General features: G+C 47.9%; 1 protein-coding gene across 6 annotated transcripts in view; it reads right to left on the bottom strand.

Annotated features, from left to right (window-relative positions):
• The window catches only part of PRR5L (proline rich 5 like), a 203795-nt gene that overhangs the window by 24289 nt on the left and 156393 nt on the right, over positions 1-23113 (bottom strand). For all 6 annotated transcript variants that reach the window (XM_055143266.1, XM_004607909.2, XM_055143269.1 and 3 more), the window contains exons 4-5: positions 19705-19753; positions 1631-1688 (exon numbers count right to left, since the gene is read on the bottom strand). In XM_055143266.1, the coding sequence (XP_054999241.1) occupies positions 1631-1688; positions 19705-19753 (107 nt within the window). The remainder of the gene's footprint in view (positions 1-1630; positions 1689-19704; positions 19754-23113) is intronic.

Here is a 23113-nt window from a genome sequence, read left to right as displayed (position 1 = left end):
CCCTCCCTTCCTTCCTTCCTTCTTTCCTTCCTTCCTTCCTTCCTTCCTTCCTTCCTTCCTTCCTTCCTGTTTCTTTCTTTCTTTCTTTCTTTCTTTCTTTCTTTCTTTCTTTCTTTCTTTCTTTCTTTCTTTCTTTCTTTCTTTTCTTTACTTCTTTCTCTCTTCCTCTCTTTCTGTCTTTCTCTTCTTTCTTTCTTTCTTTCTTTCTTTCTTTCTTTCTTTCTTTCTTTCTTTCTTTCTTTCTTCTCTCTCTCTCTTTCTTTCTTTCTTTCTTTCTTTCTTTCTTTCTTTCTTTCTTTCTTTCTTTCTTTCTCTCTCTCTCTTTCTCTCTCTCTCTCTCTCTTTCTTTCCTTCTTTCTGTCTGTCTGTCTGTCTTTTAGCTACTATTTTCTTATGTGTTTATTTTAGGGCCATACCTGGCAATGCTCAGGACTTACTCCTGAGGGCTCACTCTAGGTGGTGCTCAGCAGACCATATATGCTACCTGGAACTAAACCCAGTCAGCCAACCTCCTATGTCGTCTCTCCAGCCCACTTTTTTTTAAATTGAAGTAACACTGATTTTTCAACAGGTAAGTTTCAACATCGTCATTTTTCAGCTTCTGTCTTTTGGTGTTGTTTGTTCTGGGACCACATCTGGCTGTGTTCAGAATTTATTCCTGGCTCTGCACTCAGCCTCAGTCCTGGTGTGCTTGGGGGAACCATCACAGGTGCCGGGGAGCTAATCTGGGTCAGCCACATGCAAGGCAAGAGCCCTCCTGTACTATAGTTCCAGCCCCACAACACTGTCACTTTATAAACGAGAATAGCCAAGGCTGAGAGAAACTAGACACCTGTGAACTGCATCCAGGATGCTGAGCTCTGGTCTGCTAGGAGGGGCCCTGAACTAGGTAGACAGTTGCCCTGAGTGGACAAGGCACAGCTTAATTCTCACTTCTGGTCCTGCTCCTACCTCCCACTCAGTGCCTTTTTAGCTTGTTCTTTAGGCTCAAAGCTCTACCTTTCTTGTGGGGATGGGTGTTGGGGGCTACAGCTAGTCCTGACCCTGTGCTTAGGAGTAACCCCTGACAGCGGTCAGAGGATTTGAACTGGGGTGACCACAGGCAAAGCAAGAGCTTCCCCTCCTGTACACTCTCTCTCCACCTCAAGAGCTCTAAAATCAATTAAGACCAGGAAATGACCTCCTTGCCTATTGTGTGGGTATCTGCTTATCCTCACATCCCGCTCTCCCTCCAGCAGGGGAGAAGGCCTCCTGTTGTGCACGATCTCAGGGAATATGGGAAATAAAATACCTATAGGAAATAGCTTGCTCAGACCAGAAGGAACACCAAGGAAAGATGTGCTGAATAATTTATCCCTTCAAACTAGAACGCCAACACACCTGCAATGGCCAACCCACTACCCACTGCTCAGCGAGGTCTCCAAAGCTTGCCCAGTTGCACATTAGTTCTCTGCACGCAGCTCTGACTTGCAATGCCCTGAATGCAGACTGCAAGCCAAGTGCTGCAGCCCCACTGAGCTGACTCATTGCCTTGGAACCTGCCCCTTTTGGAATGAAGCGGTTCAGCTGTCCAAACATCAAAGGCTGAGTCACAGGGGCCCCAGCTCTACGAGGGAAGCCTTGTACTTGCCTTCGCACAGCTTAATCTTCTCCTCCACAAACAACAGTCCTTTTGCAAGAAGCTGGTTCTGCCAAGAGAGAACAAAGAACACAAGAGTTGGGTGACTTTGCAGCGTGGGTGAGAGCTCAGAGTTCTAGGCACTTGTGTGCTAGGCATGTTTCCAAGGTCCAAGAGCTTTCTGTTCTCTCCAAAAGCCAGGACTGCAAGAGAAGACAGGGAGAGAGCTCAGAGCGAAAGAGCAAGGCAAGTGCCAACCCAACCCTCACACCCTCACTGCTGTCTCATCCCTCCACCCACAGAATGATCAGTCACTGTTTAGCTGCCCTGAACACTATGGAAGGGCAATGGGTTGACGCTGTGCTTCAAGTCCTAAATCTCCACTTTGAAAAGGGAGCATGGAGGCAAATGGGAAATCATGTGGAAATCACTTAAAAAGAGATTACAAATGGAGCAAATTATGTTCACATGCAAGAGACAGCATGCCAAACATCAGGCGTCAGTGAGTGGTAGCTGTGCATGGAAGAGCTGCAGAAAGGGAAATTTAATGGTTTCCTCTTTTTGGCTGTGTGTGTGTGTGTGTGTGTGTGTGTGTGCGCGCGCGCGCGCTCACGCGTGCATGCAATCAGACATATTAGGCTTATTCCTGGCTCAGGATCACTCCTGGTAATATCTGGGGGAACATATGTGGTGCTGAGACTCCAACTACAGTTGGTTGTATGGAAGGTCTTAACCCCTGTACTATCTCTGGTCCATTTTGCAACTAATCAGTTTTTTTTTTTTTTTTTTTTTTGGTTTTTGGGTCACACCCGGCGATGCACAGGGGTTACTCCTGGCTCTTCACTCAGGAATTACCCCTGGCGGTGCTCAGGGGACCATATGGGACGCTGGGATTAGAACCCGGGTCGGCCGCGTGCAAGGCAAACGCCCTACCCGCTGTGCTATCGCTCCAGCCCCAGTTTTGAGTGCTTGGTGTTCAGTAAGCCTTTCACATCACAGTAGGTTCTTGGAAACTCCAACTTTAAGTGAAATAATATAAAACTAGAGTAGATCCTTGAACAACATTTTCTTCAATGGCTGGTGTTGTTTTTTTTTTATTGCCAATGTTACGTGGAATCTGTGTTGGAAGACATGACGTTATTTAAGGAATCCTCTATGTATCAGAAGATTCATAAGCTTCGTCTCATTTACTCCCTACCATCCCAGAAATCGCATCAACTTAATGTAATTTCTCTTTGCTTCCAAAAATGAGACTTGCCCACAGGAGACAGAGCTGGTCCTCCTGACTCTAGGAAACTCTTCTCACTCTGCACCACTGACTGCCTTCCCCCAAATCTTCCCACCCAATTCCCCTCTTTCAAGAGGCTGAAGCTGATCCTGTGAAGACATAACAGCCCCTGCATTAGTCACAGCTCAGTGAGCAAATATGGGCTGATGCCTCTCCACTTATTTCCCATTATCAGATTATCAAAGGTGTCCACATAGGGGGTGGAGGGCCTGAGGCGATATGTATCTTACCCAAATAACAAAACCACAATGCATTGCTTCCTGTTCGCCCTTTTAAAAAACCCTCACAATGGCCATCACTGGTGGAAAGCACTGGGGTTTCAGACAGTTCATGGTCCTCAAAGTCTTCAGTTCCTCCCTCTGTAAGGTGGCACAATGCCCTCAACAGCATACATTCTTGTAAGAATTAGTCATTATAAGCATACGCACACATTAGCTATTTTCTATCTTAAGAAATCAATGGGAGTAGAGTTACTCTCTAGGCCCAGTTATTTTCACAAAAGAAGGGGGAGGAAGGGGCAGTTTTGAATGGGCCTACATCAAATGCATTGAAATCACTGTCACTGTCATCCTGTTGCTCATCGATTGGCTCGAGCAGGCACCAGTGACATCTCCATTGTGAGACTTGTTGTTACTGTTTTTGGCATATCGGATATGCCACAGGTAGCTTGCCAGGCTCTGCCGTGCGGGGGAGATACTCTCGGTAGCTTGCTGGGCTCTCCTAGAGGGGCGGAGGAATCAAACCTGGGTCGGCTGCGTGCAAGGCAAATGCCCTATTTATCAAAGTACTATCACTTTGTTGTTGTCTTCCTGTGACTAATATTTATAAACCATATTTAAGATGACCTATTAAAATTCACAGAATATGATCTGATTTTTTAAAGGCCACCCTTTAGTTATGACATGACAGATGGACTCCTCTCTAATCAGTGTTAGGAGTGTTATCTACGGCAGTAAACAATTTCCATTAAAGCAAAAACAAATTCTTGTGCTTGAGCGACAGTATAACTGGTGGGGTGTTTGCTTTGCAAAACACCTCAGCCGGGTTTGATCCCAGCATCCCATAAGGTCCCCTGAGCACCTCCAGGAATAATTCCTGAATGCAGAGCCAGGAGTGCTGGGTGCAACCCAAAAAGCAAAAAAAGAAAGAAAGAATGAAAGGAAGGAAGGAAGGAAGGAAGGAAGGAAGGAAGGAAGGAAGGAAGGAAGGAAGGAAGGAAGGAAGGAAGGAAGGAAGGAAGGAAGGAAGGAAGGAAGGAAGGAAGAAAAGGAAAAACAAGTGCTTATGGAAAAAGACAAGTAGTTAAGGCAAAGCCCTTGGTGTTTTTTCTGCCTTCCAGGCAAGCAAATGAATCCCAGTGTCTTCTCATTCTGAAAGCAAGGGACACCCCAGCACCAAATTCAGACTGTGGGCCAACTGATCGGGACCAGGGCGACTGAGAGGTTTGCAGATGTTCATCAAGCCACCGAAAGTTTCTCAGTTGGGGCGTGGAGTCTCTGCCCACTGGCCTGGATCAAGTTCTCTGAATGTCTGCCCAGCTCTCCATGTCAGGGTTCCCAAGCCTTTATTCTGTCACCACTTCTGATCTCAACACTGATGTCCCTGCCTTCTTCCGAACCAAACCCTTTCAGAACTTCCTGTTCCCGAGAAACCCAGAAACGCACCTGCAGCTGCTAAACTCCCAGAAAAGCAGCCGGCACCATTCTGTTCCATCACTATGGGGATAGCAAGGCAATGCTGAAAGCAACGAGAGTCTAGTCCAGGTCATACCATGAGTTAACAATACACAGGAATTAAAGCTTTACGAAACGAGTGAGGATTTTGGGTTCCCAGGGGGCGAGGATTGTTTCTTATGTTACTTCCTTTGGCTCTAAGAATAGTGCCCAAAACATAGCTGGTGTGAAGAAATATTTACGGAATGTCCATATTGCCTCTTTCAGTGCTAAACCATTCGGTACTTGGCGGGGTGCAAAGGCCACACCCAGCAATGCTCAGAGGATATTTCTAGATCCTGTGTGGTGCCAGGGATTTGACTGGGATTTGGCTGGAGGTAGGAAAAATGCCTTAAGTTCTGTACTTATACACTCCCTAACTTCCTCCCTTTTCTCTCTCTCTCTCTCTCTCTCTCTCTCTCTCTCTCTCTCTCTCTCTCTCTCTCTCTCTCTTTCTCCCCACCCCTTTCTCTCTGACTACATTTTGTGCCGGAGGAAGAGTACAGTAGGCAGAGCCTTCGAGGCTTCATTCCTTAGCACCCCATATAGTCCCCGGAACCCCGCCATGAGTGATCCCTCAGCACAGAAGCAGGAATAAACCGTGAGCCATGCCAAGGGGGCCCCAGTTCCCCATCCCTTAAACAAAGGAAAGAAATCAAGATAAAAGAGTATGTTTAAGAAGGGAATAAAGTGGGGCTGGAGCAATAGCACAGAGGGTAGGGCATTTGCCTTGCATGCGGCCAACCCGGGTTCGATTCCCAGCATCCCATATGGTCCCCTGAGCACCACCAAGGGTGATTCCTGAGTGCAGAGCCAGGAGTAACCCCTGTGCATCGCCGAGTGTGACCCAAAAAGCAAAAAAAAAAAAAAAGAAGAAGAGAATACAGTGATAAACAGTGTTTAAATCTATTTTCTTCGTTTGTTAAACATTCTATTTGGAGGGACAGACTTTTAAAAAGGTCCTGAGTTCTCTTGTTCTCATTCCTAGTCATTCTCCTTTCAAGGAGACTTTTTTTTGGAGGAGGGGGAGGAGGAGGGGGGTTGTTTTTAAGGAAAAGAAGTTATTTGAGTATTATGGAAAAATGGAAAAGAAAACATTCTTTTAAAAATTCTCACGATACACAGCATGGAAATTCTGCAGCTGGGACGGAAACAAGAATAATCAAACCTTGGGGTTAGGAGGGCCCTCAAGGATCATCTAACCGCTTGCTTGCTCTCTCCCTCCTGCGGTCAAAATCAATTGGACACACGGTTCCGATGGTATTTAGGTGAACTCCGGTTTCTAGGAAACCAAAGCACTTTTCAAAAATCCTCTGGCAAATTCTAATACTGCCAAGGCATCCATCAGCTTTGCTCTTTGTTTAGATTTGAATGAACTCAGGTGAGACGGAGAGACTCCGCACAGGGCAACAAAGCAAGAACTTTTGGGTTGGCCTCGTTGGCCACCACCAGCCCCTTTTCTCAGGAAAGCCCTGCACTATCCCCCCTGACACTGCGGCCCTGTTGCTCATGCAGCCTGCTCCTTCCAGCGTGGCTGTCCTGCTTCCTGGCCCGCCCCTTACTGGATCTCCAACTTCTCTCTTGTAAGTACATGGGCCCCTAACTCCTGAAGTCCGGGATTCTTCTTCTTTTATTAATGTGCTAAGTTAATTAATTATTTAATTGAATCACCGTGAACTATGTGGTGGTGGGAATAAAGCTTTTTTATCAAAAAGCTTTACAAAGCTTTTTTTTTTCTTTTTGGGTCACACCTGGTGATGCTCAGGGATCACTCCTGGCTCTGCGCTCAGGAATTACCCCTGGCAGTGCTCAGGGGACCATATGGGATGCTGGGAATCGAACCCGGGTCGGCCACATGCAAAGCAAATGCCCTACCCGCTGTGCTATTGCTCCAGCCCCATAATTACAAAGCTTTCACATTTGCGTTTCAGTCGTACAGTGATCAAACTCCCGTCCCTCTACCAGTGCGCATTTCCCATCACCAATTGTTCCCAGTATCCCCACCCCCCTCATCCCAACCCTCCCCCTGCCTCTATGGCAGACAACTTCCTCTTACTCTCTCTCTACTTATGGGCATTATGGTTTGCAATACAGGCAACTGAGAGACCATAATATTTGGACTTCAGTCTACTTTCGGCACACACCTCCCATCCCGAGCAATCCCTCCAGCCATCCCTGACTCACTAATCCCTTCTCTATCCCAGCTGCCTTCTCCCCAGCTTATAAGGCAGGTCCTGGATCCTTGAGGTTCTTCTGAGGGCCCTGAAACTGGGATGTAAGGCTCTGCAGGACCACCTTCAAGTCTCCTTGCAGTTCTCTTCAGATCTGTGTTTCATGAGTAGAGCGTGCACTGGGGCTGGAGCCTAGCTCCCACCATGCCTTGGAAGGCGGGTGTCTCATGGAGCTGTTTCCCCACCTCTGGTGCGGGACCTTGCCAGGGCCTCACTGTTCCCCACTCCTACCACTTACTCCCGGAGATGACAGAGGGTGTGGGCTGTCCCACACTCGGTGCCAAGAGCTCTGGGATTGGTGCGCAGATAGCAATTTGGTGGAGAGGACCATGGGGCGGGGGGTGCCCGGGCACTGGCCCACCCCATCTCTGGGCCTCTTGGGTGGTGGGGAGATGGGGCCCACCCATCTGCTGCAGGCAGCAGCAGGGAACAAGGCGGGGGAGATTGACTTCCTGCCCAGCTCTTTTCATGTCTGCATTTCCCACTGGGCCCTGCATATTCGAAGGCTTACTCTGATTCCTGGCAACTCCATCCAAGGACAGATTGAGTGACTATCAACAGGTCTTAAGGCTACTGCTCAAATGAGCTTTTAGATACCTTAAAAAAAAGAAGAAGAATAGGGAGAAGGAGGAGGAGAAGGAGGAGGAGGAGGAGGAGGAGGAGGAGGAGGAAGAGGAGGAGGAGGAGGAGGAGGAGGAGGAGGAGGAGGAGGAGGAGGAGGAAGAGGAGGAGGAGCAGGAGGAGGAGGTATGGCATTTGCCTTGCATGCAGCCAACTAGGGTTCAATCCCCACCACCCCATATGGTTCCCCAAGCACCACCAGGAGTAATAATAATTCCTGAGTGCAGAGCCAAGAGTAACCCTTGGGTATTGCTGGTTTTGTGGTCCAAAAACAAAGAAGAAAAAAAAAACACTTTATTTTGGTTTATTTTGCTTGGGGGCCATCCTTGGCAGTGCTCAGGCCTGGGGCCCAAATAGTGCACCGGGGCTATTCCTGGCTCTGCACGAAGGGATCACTCCTGGCAGTGTTCCGGGGACCATATATGGTGCTGGGAATTCAAACTAGAGTCTGAGCTTGTCTTTTGATGCTCCTGTTTGGTTCAAACCTCACACCTCATATTCTCAACCCCCAACAAGTGACTTACCCCGAAGCTACTACATTTTCATTGGCTGTGGGGTAATAGTGACAGAGCTGTCTGTTAACAGGGATAGACAAAAACCCCTGATGGGACTGACCCAACAGCCTCCTGAGCCCTAAGGCTTCAAGCCAAACAATAAAGGCTGGAAAGAGCAGCCACCTGGCAGATAACTGGGGCCTTAGCACTGGCCCCTTGTCGCTAATGTACCCCCCACCCCAGCCTGAACTTAGACTTGATGCATGTGCTTTAATGAAGAGACACCAAGAAGTGAGAAACAGAGACCACATCTCTTTTTCTAAGACACGGAAGAACGAACTACTACCAGAAAGATGAGGCTCAACTTGGACTGAAAAAAATATAGGTGGGGGTGAGGACCCCAAGAAAGAGCAGAGCAGTTAAGGCACGCGGGGGGATCCCCAGCATCGCATGGCCTCCCGAGCACTGTGAAGTGTAGCCCCAGAGGCGCCAGTGGCCCCTGACACTGCAACACTACATCTTTGGCCTTTGCACATAATAGCCAACCCGTGGCCTAGTACTACCTAGTGACCCCCTCAGCAAAAAAAAGAAATAAAAAGAAAAATGTCTCGGAGAGGGGCCTAAAAACACTCAGGTTTCAGTGACTTGGAAAGACTCTTTTCAGGGGCTCAGAGAGATAGTACAGTGGGTAAGATGTTGCCTTTCAGGCAGCTGACCTGGGTTCAATCCCCAGCATCCCATATGGTCCCCTGAGTATCACCAGAGGTGATTCCTGAGCACAGAGCCAGAAGTAATCCCTGAGCAGTGCCAGGTGTGACTCAAAAACAAACAAGGAAAAGAAAAAGAATAAAGACCGTTCAGAGACTCGAGAGATAATATAGAGGTTAAGGCACTTCTGAACCTTGATTCAATTCCTAACACCACATATGGCGCTCTGAGCCTGCCGGAAGTGACCCCTGAGCATAGAACCAGGAGTCAATCCTGAACGCTGCCCAGTTTTCTACCCCAGAGGGCTCAAGCAGCTGTGCCACTGGGCCTTCCAGAACTGGCACCAACCAACAATCCCACTCCGGGCATTGTTTTTCGAGGGTGACTGTGTCTGTAACAGCTCCTCTTGCTCCTCTGAGCCAGAGGGACATCCCGACCACCTCCGTTTGTTTTCCCCCCCTGTGCCTGTGAAGGGACAGGGACCACCTCTAAGGTGGTCGGATGCCTTCCTGAAGAAGCCACAGAGAGTCTCACAATAAACGCAACACAGCCCCAGGTGGAGAGAACTCCTAGTGAACCAACAGCGCTATGTGGGGAGGGGGCGGGGCGGTGGGCTGGAGCGAGACCAGAGAGAAATCCCCAGGTGGAGGCAGAAGATGAGAAGCCTGCTACTCATTCTTCCTTTAGCATCACTTGCAGATTACTGAGAAGGTAAACTGGGGACTTTTTAAGGAAAGTTCTTTTACGAGGAAGCAGAAAAGCAGTGTCTTGCTGGATACTAAAAAAAAAAATGATAGATAACAATGACATTTCTCTTATGGTTTCCCTATTTAAGAGAAGGTAAACTGGGAACTTTTAAGGAAAGTTCTTTTATGAGGAAGCAGAAAAGCAGTGTCTTGTTGGACACTGAAAAAGAAAATTGATAGATAACAATGACATTTCTCTTCTTGAGGTTTTCCTGTTTTGTTTTGTTTTTCCCGAGGGCTGTCTTAAAGGGCATCTTGACATTTTGTTTTATTTTATTTCGTGGTTTGGGGCTACCCCAGCAGTGCTCAGAGCTTACTCCTAGTTCTGCGCTCAGGGATCACTCCTGGTGGGGACGCCCCCCTCCAGGGGGCCAGAGATCGAACTTGTGTCATCCATGTGTAAGGCAAGCGCCTTCCCCACTCTACTTTTGCTCCAGTCCCAACATTTCTTTCTTTTTTTTTTTTTTACATTTTTAAGTAGAATCCATGAGATTTTTCTTCCATGAGAGGATGGTCTGGGTGTGAGCCTATACTCTCCTTTTTTTTTTTTTTACTTATAGAAGCAAAAAAACTCCCTTCTCTAAGCCCCTCTGTTGTGGTATCTACAAAGGGATAACGATAGAAACTCTATCACCCTGTAAGTCCGGGGACGACTTCAGAGCAGTGGATCTCCACGGAGCAGGTGGCAGGATTGGGGAGCAGCCCCTGAAACCCAACTTGCTTGAAACCTTACGCCACTGTTCCAGACACAGTTTGAAGGGGAATCCTGAGAACTTGCTTTTCCAACAACTCCAGAAGACAAGATGCTTCTGTCTGGGGGAATCAATGGCTGGGAACAATGTCTGGCATAGGATGCTTGAAAGGATTCCTCTCGGGTACTGTGATGTTTCTGTCTGCCTCAGAAAAAGGTGCGCCGTGCCTTTCCACATCGAACAAGCATTCCTTGGTCCTTCCACATTGATCTTGACTTACACGTACATGGACTTGGATTGCTGAATGTTTCCACCTCATTTGAATACCAGCTTTCCAGTGTCTAGCCCTGCCTCTCTTCTTTCCTATCTGTTGCCCCAAACCCGGCCTCATCTACAGGAAACCATGCAATTTTATACATAATGGGCCCCTGGAAAACACGTACTCGTGCAGAACAAGACACGTGAGCTAAGAAGTTCTGTTTTCGGCAGAGCTAAAAGAAGGATGATAAAATCCCTCATTACACCTCATCTTCTGGACTCATCTTCAGATAATATATTTTCAGCATGTTGCACCTACACGCTCCCTTTTCGTAACAAGTGAATGTTCAATAACCTACATCCAATGAGGCTAAAGATTTGCCATTTCAGCACGCCTCTGACTTTCATCTCTATCTCAATTACATGAAGAACTATGGTCATCAATTTCAAGACTCGTTTTTCCTTTTATTGCTGTAAAATTTGAGAAGTGCGATAAAAATTATTCAAATAATTGCATGAAACTGAAGTAACTGCTGGGGAGATAAAGTACAACAGCTCTGCAGACGGTGACCAGAGGGGTGGCAGGAGGCTCCCCAGAGAAGAACCTGAATTCATCTGGGTCCTCCCCACACCCTCTCAACTGGCATCACCCCAATGCCAGCCCCTCATGGTGGCCAAGGGATGCATCTCTCCCACCCCCCATGTTTACAAACCGCACACTGTACTTCCCTTCCAGGCACTGGGGGATCTAAAAATACAACCTCTCACCACATTTTTCACCCCAAACCTCTTCTCCCATCCCTTCTCTCTCAAGCCCCTCCCCCGTTTCAGAGCCCCTGTGTGCCATTCTCCACTTTAGAGTCAAGTAGAGGTGGGCTGTCCCTTACTACCCTCTGGGCCTCTCATCATCCTTCTTTCCATTGGGGGAATTCCACTTGCTTTAGAGGCTTTCCCAAACTGATCACAGAAAGGCATAAACTTTGATCCTTATCCCATCTGAAGTTGGAAGTTAGAAAAAAATAATTATTTCCCTCCCTTAATTTCTTCCTTTCTTTTTTTTTCTTTTTGGATCACACCTGGCAATGCACAGGGGTTACTCCTGGCTCTGCACTCAGGAATTACCCCTGGCGGTGCTCAGGAGACCATATGGGATGCTGGGATTCGAACCCAGGTTGGCTGCGTGCAAGGCAAACGCCCTACCCGCTGTGCTATGGCTCTAGCCCCTCCTTAATTTCTTTTGTTTAAAAAAAATCGTCTCTCCACCCACTGTTCGATAGAGCCCCTGAATCTGATCTTGTTCCTACAAAGTGTGTTTGATCTGGGTGGGCTCCTCAGCTGTGACCCTCTTCCATGTCTCTGGTTAACACAGGCCTGTGCGTTCCGCTGGTCGATGCCTTGAACTGCCCTCTCTGCCATCAATATCACATCAATATCAATAACTCCACACTGCTGAGCAGGACCCCACACACACACCCTATCCCCTCCTCTGGCTTTTCTCTGTCCTCCACCTGGTGCCACAAGCCGGTACTGAATTTTCACTGACCCTGATGAGCAAAGGGGAAACCGGCTTCCTGGGATTCTTGCAGATTCAATTGTGGGTGGAAATGTCTGCACCACACCCCAGCGTGACCTCACAGCCCTTAGGGTGGCTCACTGTCCCTTCTCCCAAGCACAGAACCACTGGTTCCAGACAGAGCTACTAATGCCAGCCGAACTCTGGTTCCATAGAAAGGAGCCTGCACTGTCAAGTGGTGGTGGTGGGGGGAGGGGAATGCTTTTTTAGCAAACACAGCAAGGCCAGCAGGTGCTATCCACAAGCCCCTCTCCCCCATGCCCCGATCCACCAAAGTCGCTCATTAAGCACCCAAGTAGCTCATGCAGAATTCAGAGCCTTTCCTATCATCCTGCTTCCAATGGGCTAAGGAACTAACCATCCTCAGAGCTGTGGCCAGGATATAGCCTTCGTCCATAGAAAACCCAGTTTTCCTTGCGGGCTCAATTTGGAAATAGCCAAAGAAGGAAAATCAATATTGGAAATGTCAAAGACTTTTCTGGCCGGTGTGTTCTGGAGATCTCGCTGCGCTTGACAAAGCACCTGTCTTCTGCGCAGGCAGGAGATGAGCCCTCTCTGCCCTGGCCCTCCCCCCACCTCCCCGCCCCCCCCACCCCAGCTGTTTCCAGCACTGGCACCTCGGTGCTTTCCGGCAGGCTTTCTGCATGAATTCCGAGGTGAGACTATCTCACTGCCAAAAGCAGAGCCAGAGAACTGGCCACAGGGGTGCAGTGGTCACTGGGTTTGGGTGCTGTTGGGAACTCACAGCTCACACGAACGGATGGCCTGACCACCTAGCCCTCCATACGACAAACCTATTCTTCCCCTTCCCCAGCACCCACATGGGTCTACCCTCCTAGACAAATGCTCCCCATCTGTCTTGTTTTAAAAATTGAATCACCCTGAGACGCAGTAACAAAGCTTTCATGTTTGAGTCTCAGCCATACTCTGATTGAACACCCATCCTCCACCATTGCACATTTTCCACCACCAATGTCCCCAGTATCCCCCCGGCCCCCCTCCCAATCCTCACCCTGGCTCTATGTCAGACAATTTCCCCAGTACCCTCTCTCTACTTTGGGGCATTATGTTTTTCCCGAATTTTCCCACTACCATTCAGGCCAGCCTGCCAGGGGCAGACGCTAGATCATTTATATTCCATTGCTCATTTTTTAATATCATAAGAACTCACACCTTCACTTTGCAGCTGCGCACTTCTGGGATCCCAGGTTGCAGATGGTTGGGTTCTAGAAACATCATTGTAGGGCACTAATCTTCTTTGGGATTCAACTGGGAGTCCCTGGACCAGGGCTATTGGTGCGCCAAGATGGCGCCCGGTGGAAGCTTGGAGGCATGACAGCAAGCAGAGGCCTCGACAGGAAGATTGGAGGCCTCGGAGCAAGCGGAGAGCCAGGGTGGGGCTCTGCCATTATACGGCCTGGAGATTTAGTCCTGGTCCCTGCATACCTGGGCCTTGCTTGTGGAAGATCTTGGTTCTATCTGGAGCAGATGGGGAGACTGCGCCTGCTCCATCTGGGGTGCCCCAGCAAAATTAGCTCGGTATGGGGCCTGGAGGGGTCTCCGGCACTGTGATGCCATCTGGGACTGGTTGCTGCGTCTCTGGACCAGGGCTGTGGGTTCGCCAAGATGGCACCCACGGAAGCCTGTGCTCTCCGTTTGTCTTAATTTCCCTCTCTCCTTGCTGTAGACGTGTATTTCCTGGAGTCTGACCCCCCCCCCCTTTCATGGTGGGATCTGGGGCACATCTGGCTGTGCTCAGGGCTTACTCCTGGCTCTGTGCTCAGGAATCACTCCTGGCCACCTATGGCGCTGGGGAAGGAACCGGGGGAGTACCTTGCCCACGGAACTATCTCTCTGTCCCTTTTTTTAAAAAATGAATTTAGTTGGTTTATTATTGGCTCATAATGCTCTACACTTGGAGGAAGTAAGCTTCAGACCTCTCTAAGAGGAGGAGCACCACCACCTAAGTTCTAGTTCCATGACACTAACAGAATGACCCGATGCCCCACGCCTAACACCTTCTTCCCCTTTTCCTCTGAAGTTATACGTAGGACATGAATGTGAAGGTTAAGCTTTTCTTGAGAAACCTACCCTTGGGGGTTTCCCTCCTCATATACTTCTGGCAGGGCCCGAGAATCAGCCCCTTTCCCTGAACTGTTAGGACTTTCCCAACCAAGTCTCTCAAAGCATCTTCACCTTCTGGCCAAAGCCAGGGCGAATACACTGTTTTTGGTTTTTGTTTTTAAATCATACCCAGTGGCACTCAGGGCTTCCTCCCGGATGTATACTCAGAGATTACTCCTGGTGGGCTTGGGGGACCACATGGTATTCCAGGGATCTAACCTGCATCAACCGCATACAACGCAAGTGCCCTATTTGCTGTATTATCACTCTGGCCCCAAAAGATCACTACACTATTATTCTTTTTTCTCTTTTGAGGACTCCTAAGTATGCTCAGGGGTTTCGGAGGGCTCTCCTTGTCAACCAGGCCTGCGGTTCTCTTAGGGCCCCGTCTGGTGGTGCTTTGAAAATTTTATAGTGCTGGAGATTGAATCGAGCGAGGTTCAGTGATCAAATCTTGGGTCAATGTCTGCAAGACCCACACCCTATTTTTTATCATATCCCAGACCCCCCACACTATCATTCTTTCCATATTCCTTTTCTTAAGTTATCAACTTATTGAACACATAAACGGGGTTAAAAGGCAAACTGTAACAATACCACTGAAATAGAATGTACTAGAATGACCAACTCCACAGTTGCATGCCAACGGAAGATCTTAATTAAAGCCCTGCGCTGAAGACGTGAAGGAGGGGGTCTGCTCTCTCGCTTCCTTAAACACAGGAGCCAGGGTCTGGAAATGTCAAAGGCATGTGAGACCCCTGGGTTTTGGACACACCCAGCCTCCCCTGAACAGTCAGAAGTGCTGAAGGGAACTAGGACAGAAAAGGAAATGGGGACTTCCTAAGCTTCAGAGTTGCTGTCCTTTCATGCCACCAGGAGTCCTACCTACGGTTCCCTTACAGATCTCTGGGGTTCTGTGCCACCTGGGTATAAAATCTCTACTAAAAGCCCCAGTGTCTGGGAACACATTCTCTCCGGTCTAGCACCCTGACATCAGAAAAAAAACCCAGATTCAGAACTGCAAAAGCTAGCTTCCACCCCACAGCCTCCGAGAGGAACTTACTGGTCTGCCCCCAGTTTCTCTGATTACACCCTTGGTAGAAAGTGGCATGTGGTTATTAGTTGTTAAGCATCTGGCAGGCTTTGCAAGCAGCCTTCACCACCCACCCCACCCCCGAAAATCTGAGGGCTTCCCAGATAAACAAGTCCCCACCCAAACTCTCTCCCCTACCAGTCCTAGGGTTGGGCACCCCCAATGCCAAAACGCAACTGACATTTAAAACCTGATGGAAACCACATAGACTGTGCCAAATGTCAGCGAGGAAGGCGCCAGCCAGCCAACAGCCTTCTCAGCTTCTTCAGCAGCTGACTGAAACACCACTGCTCTGACATCCATTAAAAAACCCACCTCACATAAAGACAAACTAATAAACACCCACCTCTAGATAAAATGAGAGAAGAGGGGGTACCAAAGTGATCTTTGTGCCCAGGGCCACATTTTTTAAATATGAAGTGATCCACATTTTTTAATGCAAAGCATTTTTTAATTCTCATAAATTTTAAGTGGATGAAGAGGTGGAATACAAGCTTTGAATACAGCTGTTCTAGAAAATTAAATAAAAATTGGTGTGTGTCAATGCATCAATATAACAATTATATAACAATTTATCAATTATATAACAACATAATCAAATGAGTGCATTTTACTGTATTTTGTCTTGAGTAAACATTTTAGATTTTAGATTTCTTCATAGACTTAGGGGCATAAAAATGTCCTGCAATATCAATAGCAATTCAATAATTTCTCTTTTTTCTTTTCCCACCTCTTTTTAGTTTAGAGTTTCAAGTCAACCATTTTTCAAATTTTATGATAACACCATTATTTACCAAGTTGTTCATAAAACAGTTGTTTCAGGCCTTAAATGTCCCAACATCATCAGTATCCTGATCCTCCCTTTACCAATGTCCCCAGTTTCCCATCCACTACTCCAGCCTGTCCCCTTACAGGCACAAACAGATTTATTTCATCATCATCATCATCATCATCATCATCATCATCATCATCATCCCGTTGATTGTCGAATTTCTTGAGTGGTCTCAGTAACATCTCCATTTGTCCTAGTCCTGAGATTTTAGAAGCCTTTCTTTCCTCGTCCTTTCTAATGGTGTTACATTGGAGGCTCTTTCAGGGTCAGGGGAATGAGACCTATCATTGTTACTGGTTTTGGCATATGCATACATCATGGGGAGTCTGCAAGGCTCTCCATGTGGGCAGGAAACTCTCGGTAGCTTACCAGGTTCTCCCAGAGGGATAAATAGGCTATAAGATGTTACCTAGTTACGCTTCTGGGAGCTTAGATTTATAGTTTCTGGATGTTGGCTGTTGGTGGGAATACACGGCACCAAGGGCACTCCCTGGGTGTGACCACCTAGCTACTGGAAAATGGGGGATCTGGGCCAAAGAGGCCCAATCCCAATCCGAGCCGGCTTGGAGATCTCAGCCCTGGGTCCCACACACCTGGGTTCCTCTGCCGGTTCCTTCATGCATGAGTATGAATACTGTTTGTCATAACACAAGGGAAAATGGAATTATCAAACCTTAGATCATTAGTAGTCAACTTGCCATAATTGTTATACCTTACACTGGTGTTGCCAAAGTCATTATCTGAGGATCTCTTGTTTAGGTAAGTGTTAAGTTGAACCTTCTGTGTTATTGTTTATGTTCACTGAGCTTGGTGGTCTTCTATGCAACTTTCCCATCAGATCTGCTGTGATCCAACAGGGCTGACTATGAAATTTGGAGGTGTCACGTGGCTGCACATGCGGCCACGTGGTATAAGATCTATACCTCTGGAGCAATTTGTTGGCATGGCAGTTTGATAAGGTTCAGTTGTGTAGCTAGGTTTTCTCTGTTGGAGCTTGTCGGGTATGGCTGTGGGTTGCTGTGCCTTCAGGAGAAAGGGGAACCTGCCTGCCTTCATTCTGAGAAGGCCCCAGAGTTCTCAGAATCAACCAGTCTGCCTGGGAAGATTCAGCAGTATCATATTCTTTTGGATATATAGTGCTGGGCCATGTCTCGGCCAGCAAGATGGCCTTGATCCACATGTGTGGTTAATTATCTCTTTCTGAATCTATAGGTGGGTTTCTTCCTGGCTTTAAAGCAACTTCAACCTCTGGCCCACTGAATTTCATGCTTCTGTTGGGTGTTTTTCATCCAGATGTTGTCTGACCCTTTTTGCTTTTGTGTGTGTTTTAAACCATTGATGCTGGTTGTCTTCTTTTCTTTTATTTTTTAAGAGTGCATCCAAGAATGTGTAGGAGCAATAGTACAGTGGGTGGGGCACTTGCCTTTCGTGTGGTCCACCCAGGTTCAATCCTCAGCACCACATATATTCCTCCTTTCCCTGAGCCTGCAAGGAGTGATCCCTGAGCTCAGAGCCAGCAGGAATCCCTGAGCACCACCAAAAGTGATCCCTGAACTCAGAGCCAGGAGAAAAGCCTAAATAGTGCTGGGGTGGCCCAAAAATCAGTGGGGGAAATATTGAAGCTTCCTGAATCTCGGGAAGAAAAATTAAACTGAAAAATGCCTGTGTTGTGTTTTAATATCCAAATGCTCTTTAAATTTAAATTATCTTTAAGTGTGTTCGCCTTAGAAACGAAGCAATCCCATCAACCTGAAACCAAGATGGAATGTATTTTTCTGTCATTTTCCCATTTAAAGCAAGACAGATCCCACTTTAGCATAATATGTATAACTATAAATTTAAAACACTCATTATTCTCTCTCTGAGTTGCTATTCTGAGCACTTTATAATTATTTAGTCCTCACAACAATTCTATGAGGTTAGGACCTATTCTTTTTGTTTTACAGAGCAGGAAGGAGAGTTAAACACAGAGAAATACAGCAACTTGCTCAAGCTCACAAAGCGAGGAAGTGGCCAAACTGACTATTAAACCCAGATATTAACCCATGGACTCTTCTCAGAACCACTCTTCTATGCTGCCTCCTCCTCCTCCTCCTCTTCTCTCTCTCTCTCTCTCTCTCTCTCTCTCTCTCTCTCTCTCTCACACACACACACACACACACACACACACACACACATACACACACAGAGAATGTGGAGTATTGCATGTGTCATTTATGCAAACCATACAATGGTCTCTAAATCAAGCCCTCTGTTTATTCCCATTTTACAGATGGGAAAATGAGACACAAAGCAGGAATGCAGCACAGCATGACCCCCAAAGGACTCCATTAATGAGTGAAAAGTGGGAACTCAACTGCACTGAACATTCTCCTTGTCATCCCAGGCTTCCTGCCTTTCCCCAACATGACTTAGGTCTGACTGAGTGGGGTGGGCACTGGGGCAGGGGGAGAAGGAGGGCAGTGCATGCCCGTGGGTCAGAAGCTAGCACTCCAGCCCCACATGACAATATTTAGGCAGAAGGTCTGTAAGAGCAGATAAGGTAATTCTATTTTTACAAAGCAAGAAATAACTTGGCTAAAGGCAGAAAGTGATACCCAGTTAGGGGGCAGAGGAATGGTGACTAGAGCAACAATTCTCAACGTGTGGTTCCAGGACCATTAGGGGATCCATTTCCACACAGTCAGAATTCCTTTTTTTTATTTTTCCCTTTTGTTTGTTTTTTGGACTTGGGGCCACACCCAGCTTACTGCTGTCTCTGTGTTCAGGGGTCATTAGCAACGCTGGGGATGGAGCCCAGAGTCAGCCACATGCATGGCAAGTGCCTTACCTCCTGTAATCTCCCCCAGCCCCCAGACTCTTTCCTTAATAACACCACCCCATTACCTGCCTTTTCCTTAACACCCTCCGTAAGTGTACCATGAAACAGTAGGGGTCCTACCATGCAACACGGAATGGAAAGGCAAGTAAAGCGTCCTGCTGTCTTCCACAAATCAGAAAGTACAAGGATGGGCAAAAACACAGAACATGGCCATTAGTATTACATAAGACATGCTAAACTGGTGGGGCTAGAGCAATAGCACAGTGGGTAGGGCTTTTGCCTTGCACTCAGCCGACCCGGGTTCAATTCCCAGCATCCCATATGGTCCCCCGAGCACTGCCAGGAATGATTCCTGAGGGCAGAGCCAGGAGTAAACCCTGAGCATCGCCGGGTATGACCCAAAAAAGAAAAAAAAAAAACATGTTAAACTTATAAAACATTCCCACTTTTTATTCCAATACTTACATTTTTTTTTAACCAAAATGCCACTTAGGCTAACATGGACAAGCTAGGCTTATATTTCAATGAATTAAGGCAAAGGTCAAAGTGTCTCAGGTGTAATTTATAATCTGGTAAAGAGACAGAGGAAAGGGATAATTTGCTGACTTTTAAGAGCAGAAAAGGCTCCCGAGGTTGGAAGGCTGAGAACATAATCTCTTAAGATAAGAACAGGTTCACGCTGGCCTCCAGCCCTCTGCAGTCACTGCCCCCGCAACCAGCCCCCCTCCCCCATCCCTCCCCTCCCTTCCCCTTCCCCAGTTAGGCAGGCAGCAGAAACAAGAGACATGTCATTTTAATTGTTGAAGGAAGGCCCAGGGGCACCGTGCTGGCCATTCCATGAGGCCCAGGTTTCCTCCTACACAGTGCCAGGCGCGCAGACCCCCGGGGCTTACCTGGAAATAGTCAGATATGAATGATCCGAGCTCACTCTTCAGCAGCCGCCTAGGAAGAGAGAAGCAGCGTCAAACAGCCTGGATGGCACAGCACCGGCGATGCAGGGCACGGAGACATGGCAAGGCTGGGGTCTCCCAAGGGGGCTCAGGGACCCAGGTGAGGATGAGAAAGGAAGGGTACTTCCCAAGGTCCTGGCAATCCCCCGCCCCCCGCCCACCCAACCCCCTGCAACACTCACTGGGAAATGGGGGTCCCAATGCAGGAGGGGGATCTGATCAATCTTTAGTTCATGCTACAACATTGTTGCAAGCACTCAGAAATGGGTGATACAGCCCCTGTGGGGTGTGGGCATGATTCAGGGGGGGAGAGTAGTAGTTTCGGGTGCAACTGGAGGGGCTCTTCCTGTTTTTCTTTAAGAAGGTAAGATTTTTCAGGTTGGAGGGATGTTGGGTACTGATTCATTTTTTTTTTTCTCTGAAAAGGGGAAGGTTGGCCAAGTACTTTGAGAACCTCTGCTCTACAAGAAGGCCTTGCTACGAGGGAAGTAGATCTCAATTCTAATTGAGTCAAGAGGTAGGTAGGACCGGATATGTGAAACCAAAATTTGCCCCAAGCAAATAAATAAAAGAACAAAATATAATAAGGAGGAGAAAGTCCATATTTTGTCATCCACCCCCCCACCCCGTCTGTAGGCTTTATGATTAAATGCATTTTAAAATACTTTTTTTTTAATCAAGGATGGTAATTATTCCTGGGTGGTGATTATTTCTCTGCTAGTATAGGTGAGTAATTTAAGGCTCAGTGAGGTTCCCAGGCCATGGCAGAATGAAGATTCGAACTCAAAGCTTCTGCAAAGTCAACGTCTCTCCCCATGATTTCCCCCCTTTGTCCCCAAAGTCCACCAGAGTCATTCAACATGCCATTATCGTTTGGATGGTCTTACCACCCCACCCCAAGGCACGAGGCAGTCCTTCAGAGGGACCACAGCAGGGCACAGAGACTTATCTTTCCAGGCAGCCAGTACTGATGGAGCCACCCACTGTGTGTGAGAGACTGTTCAAGCACCAGGTGTGCAGAAGTGAACAAGCCAGATATCATCTCTCTCATGCAGCTTCTGTTCTTGCAGGGAGTCGTATGGACAGACAGACAGCATGGGAAAGGCACTTGCAAGCTTATTTCAAATAGTCTGAAGGACCTCCCAAAAATAACCTTTGAAAATTGGGAGGTTGGCACCAGATTACCTGCCTGGGACAAATCATGGAACCACTCTGACTTCTTTTTTCTTTAATTTCTCCAAACAAGATGAAGGAGCTAAAACAAAACACCCAGAACCAGAAAAATTGGCTCCCTGCACCCGTGAGTTTTCTTGGGGGAGTGGGGACAGAGATGAGCAAATTCTTCATGACTTCATTTTCTCATACTACTAGCCAAGATGATTAAGGAGCAAATGCTCAAGCTTCTTCTTCTTCTTTTTAATGAAAAAAAGTTTTACATTTTGGTTTGTTTTTTTCGTTTGAGGACACACCTGGCTATACTCAGGCATCACTCCTCGTGGGCTTGGGGAACTATATGGAGTGCTGGGGAAAGAACCCAGGTTGGCCCCTATGCAATGCAAGCACCCTGTTTGCTGTCCTATTGCTCTTGGCCTCAAATGCTCGGGTTTCTGACATACCTGCATGGTGCTCACTCTCTCCCCTAAACAAGTTCCTTCCTCTCACTGTGAGATGGGACAGGAAGTCACCTCGATAAAGCCCAACATGCCAAAAACACACACATGCTAAGACCCAAGACTGAGACAGATGCTAGTGGGCATAGCCTCTGACGCCACAATGACACAGAGGTTCCTGACTAACCGGCCCAACCACACAGCCCAGACAGTCCCCAAGGTACAGGATCCAACAGATACACCAGTGTCACTTTGGTCATTAAACCAAGCACACTCAGTCCTGGTCCCTCGATGGGACCAGTGGTGGCTCAGACAGGAACCAGAAACCTGGCGAGCAGCCCCAGATGGAGGCTCTGAAGTAGTAGGAAGAGATAAGGAGCTGGCTTCTAACAGGGAAACACCTCCCAGCTAAAGGCCCCTCAAGCTCCCCCCAGAAAGTCTCAAAGTCACTGGTAGCCAAAATAATCCTAACAACAGGCGACTTCCAACCCAGCTCCCCCAGGGCTATCTACAGTGTCCAAGGCAGTTGGCAGGCTTAACACGCTTCTGAGCCCCAATCCCTATGGAATGACTGGGTGTCCCCAGGAACTGACACTGGGAAACCACAGCTCATGAAGACACTCTGGGTATGATGGAAAGAGGGAGAGGATGGGAGGTGGAGGGGGAGGCATGTGAGGTCAAGGACCCAGTGATCTTCCAGGGACAACATGCTGAGGGGCCCTCTCAGGGAGGGGGAAGAAGGGGAGGGGGAAGAAGGGGGAACCCAAGCCACGGGAAGTTACAGCTCCAGGGCTCAGTCCTGTGCTCCTCCCACAGCACCACGTTCCCCATGTTGCCACCCGTTGGAGGAAGACTTTCCTTTCCAGAAAGGCGGAGGCCCCAGAGCAAGCGTGGGTAGGTGCTCCGGCGTGCATCCGGACGGTGGGAAGACACTGCTGAGGTCTGGAGTCTGCAAGGGGGCACAGGAAGACCAAATTGGAGGAAGAAATCAGCTGATGAAAGAGCAAAGGCTAAGGCATGCACCTGAGGCAGATGCCAAGACCAGGGGGCTCGGCCCAAAGGACTGGGAAGTAGCCAGTGAAAGGGAGAGAAAAGCAATCAAGGAGCATAAGGAAGAGTATGCTCAAGGGCCAGGGGGATTGCCCCATAGCTGGAAGACTGCTTCATGAGTGGAGGGGAGAAGGCAGATGGAATAGAGAAGGGATCACTAAGAAAATGATGGCTGGAGGAACCAGTCGGGATGGGAGATGCATGCCGAAAGTAGATAATGGACCAAACATGATGACCTCTCAGTGTCTGTGTTGCAAGCCATACTGCCCAAAAGCAGAGAGAGAATATGGGGAATATTGTCTGCCATAGAGGCAGGGGGAGGGTGGGAAAGGACAGATATACCCAGGATGTTGGTGGTGGGGATTGTGCACTGGTGGAGGGATGGGTGTTTGATCACTGTGAGATTGTAATCCAAACATGAAAGCTTGTAACTATCTCATGATGATTCAATAAAATTAAAAAAACAAGAGTATGCTGAGAGTGCCCTTCCACAATGACGGGCGTCACCGCAGGCTCTACTCAGCCGTAGACACATGACAGGTGACATTATACTCTCCGAATGCAATGCACGGCATCTAGGTATTGCTAAGGGATTCACATATTTGTCCTTTCATCCAATCCCAAGTTCAAAACCACTTTCTTCTAGGTACTGATATATTATAAACCTAATTATTGGGACAAAATAAAACCTT

The sequence above is a fragment of the Sorex araneus genome, chromosome 6 (assembly GCF_027595985.1).
Source record: "Sorex araneus isolate mSorAra2 chromosome 6, mSorAra2.pri, whole genome shotgun sequence".
Lineage (NCBI taxonomy): Eukaryota > Metazoa > Chordata > Mammalia > Eulipotyphla > Soricidae > Sorex > Sorex araneus.
Note: the sequence above shows the minus strand (reverse complement) of the source record. Positions and strands in the feature narration are given on the sequence as shown.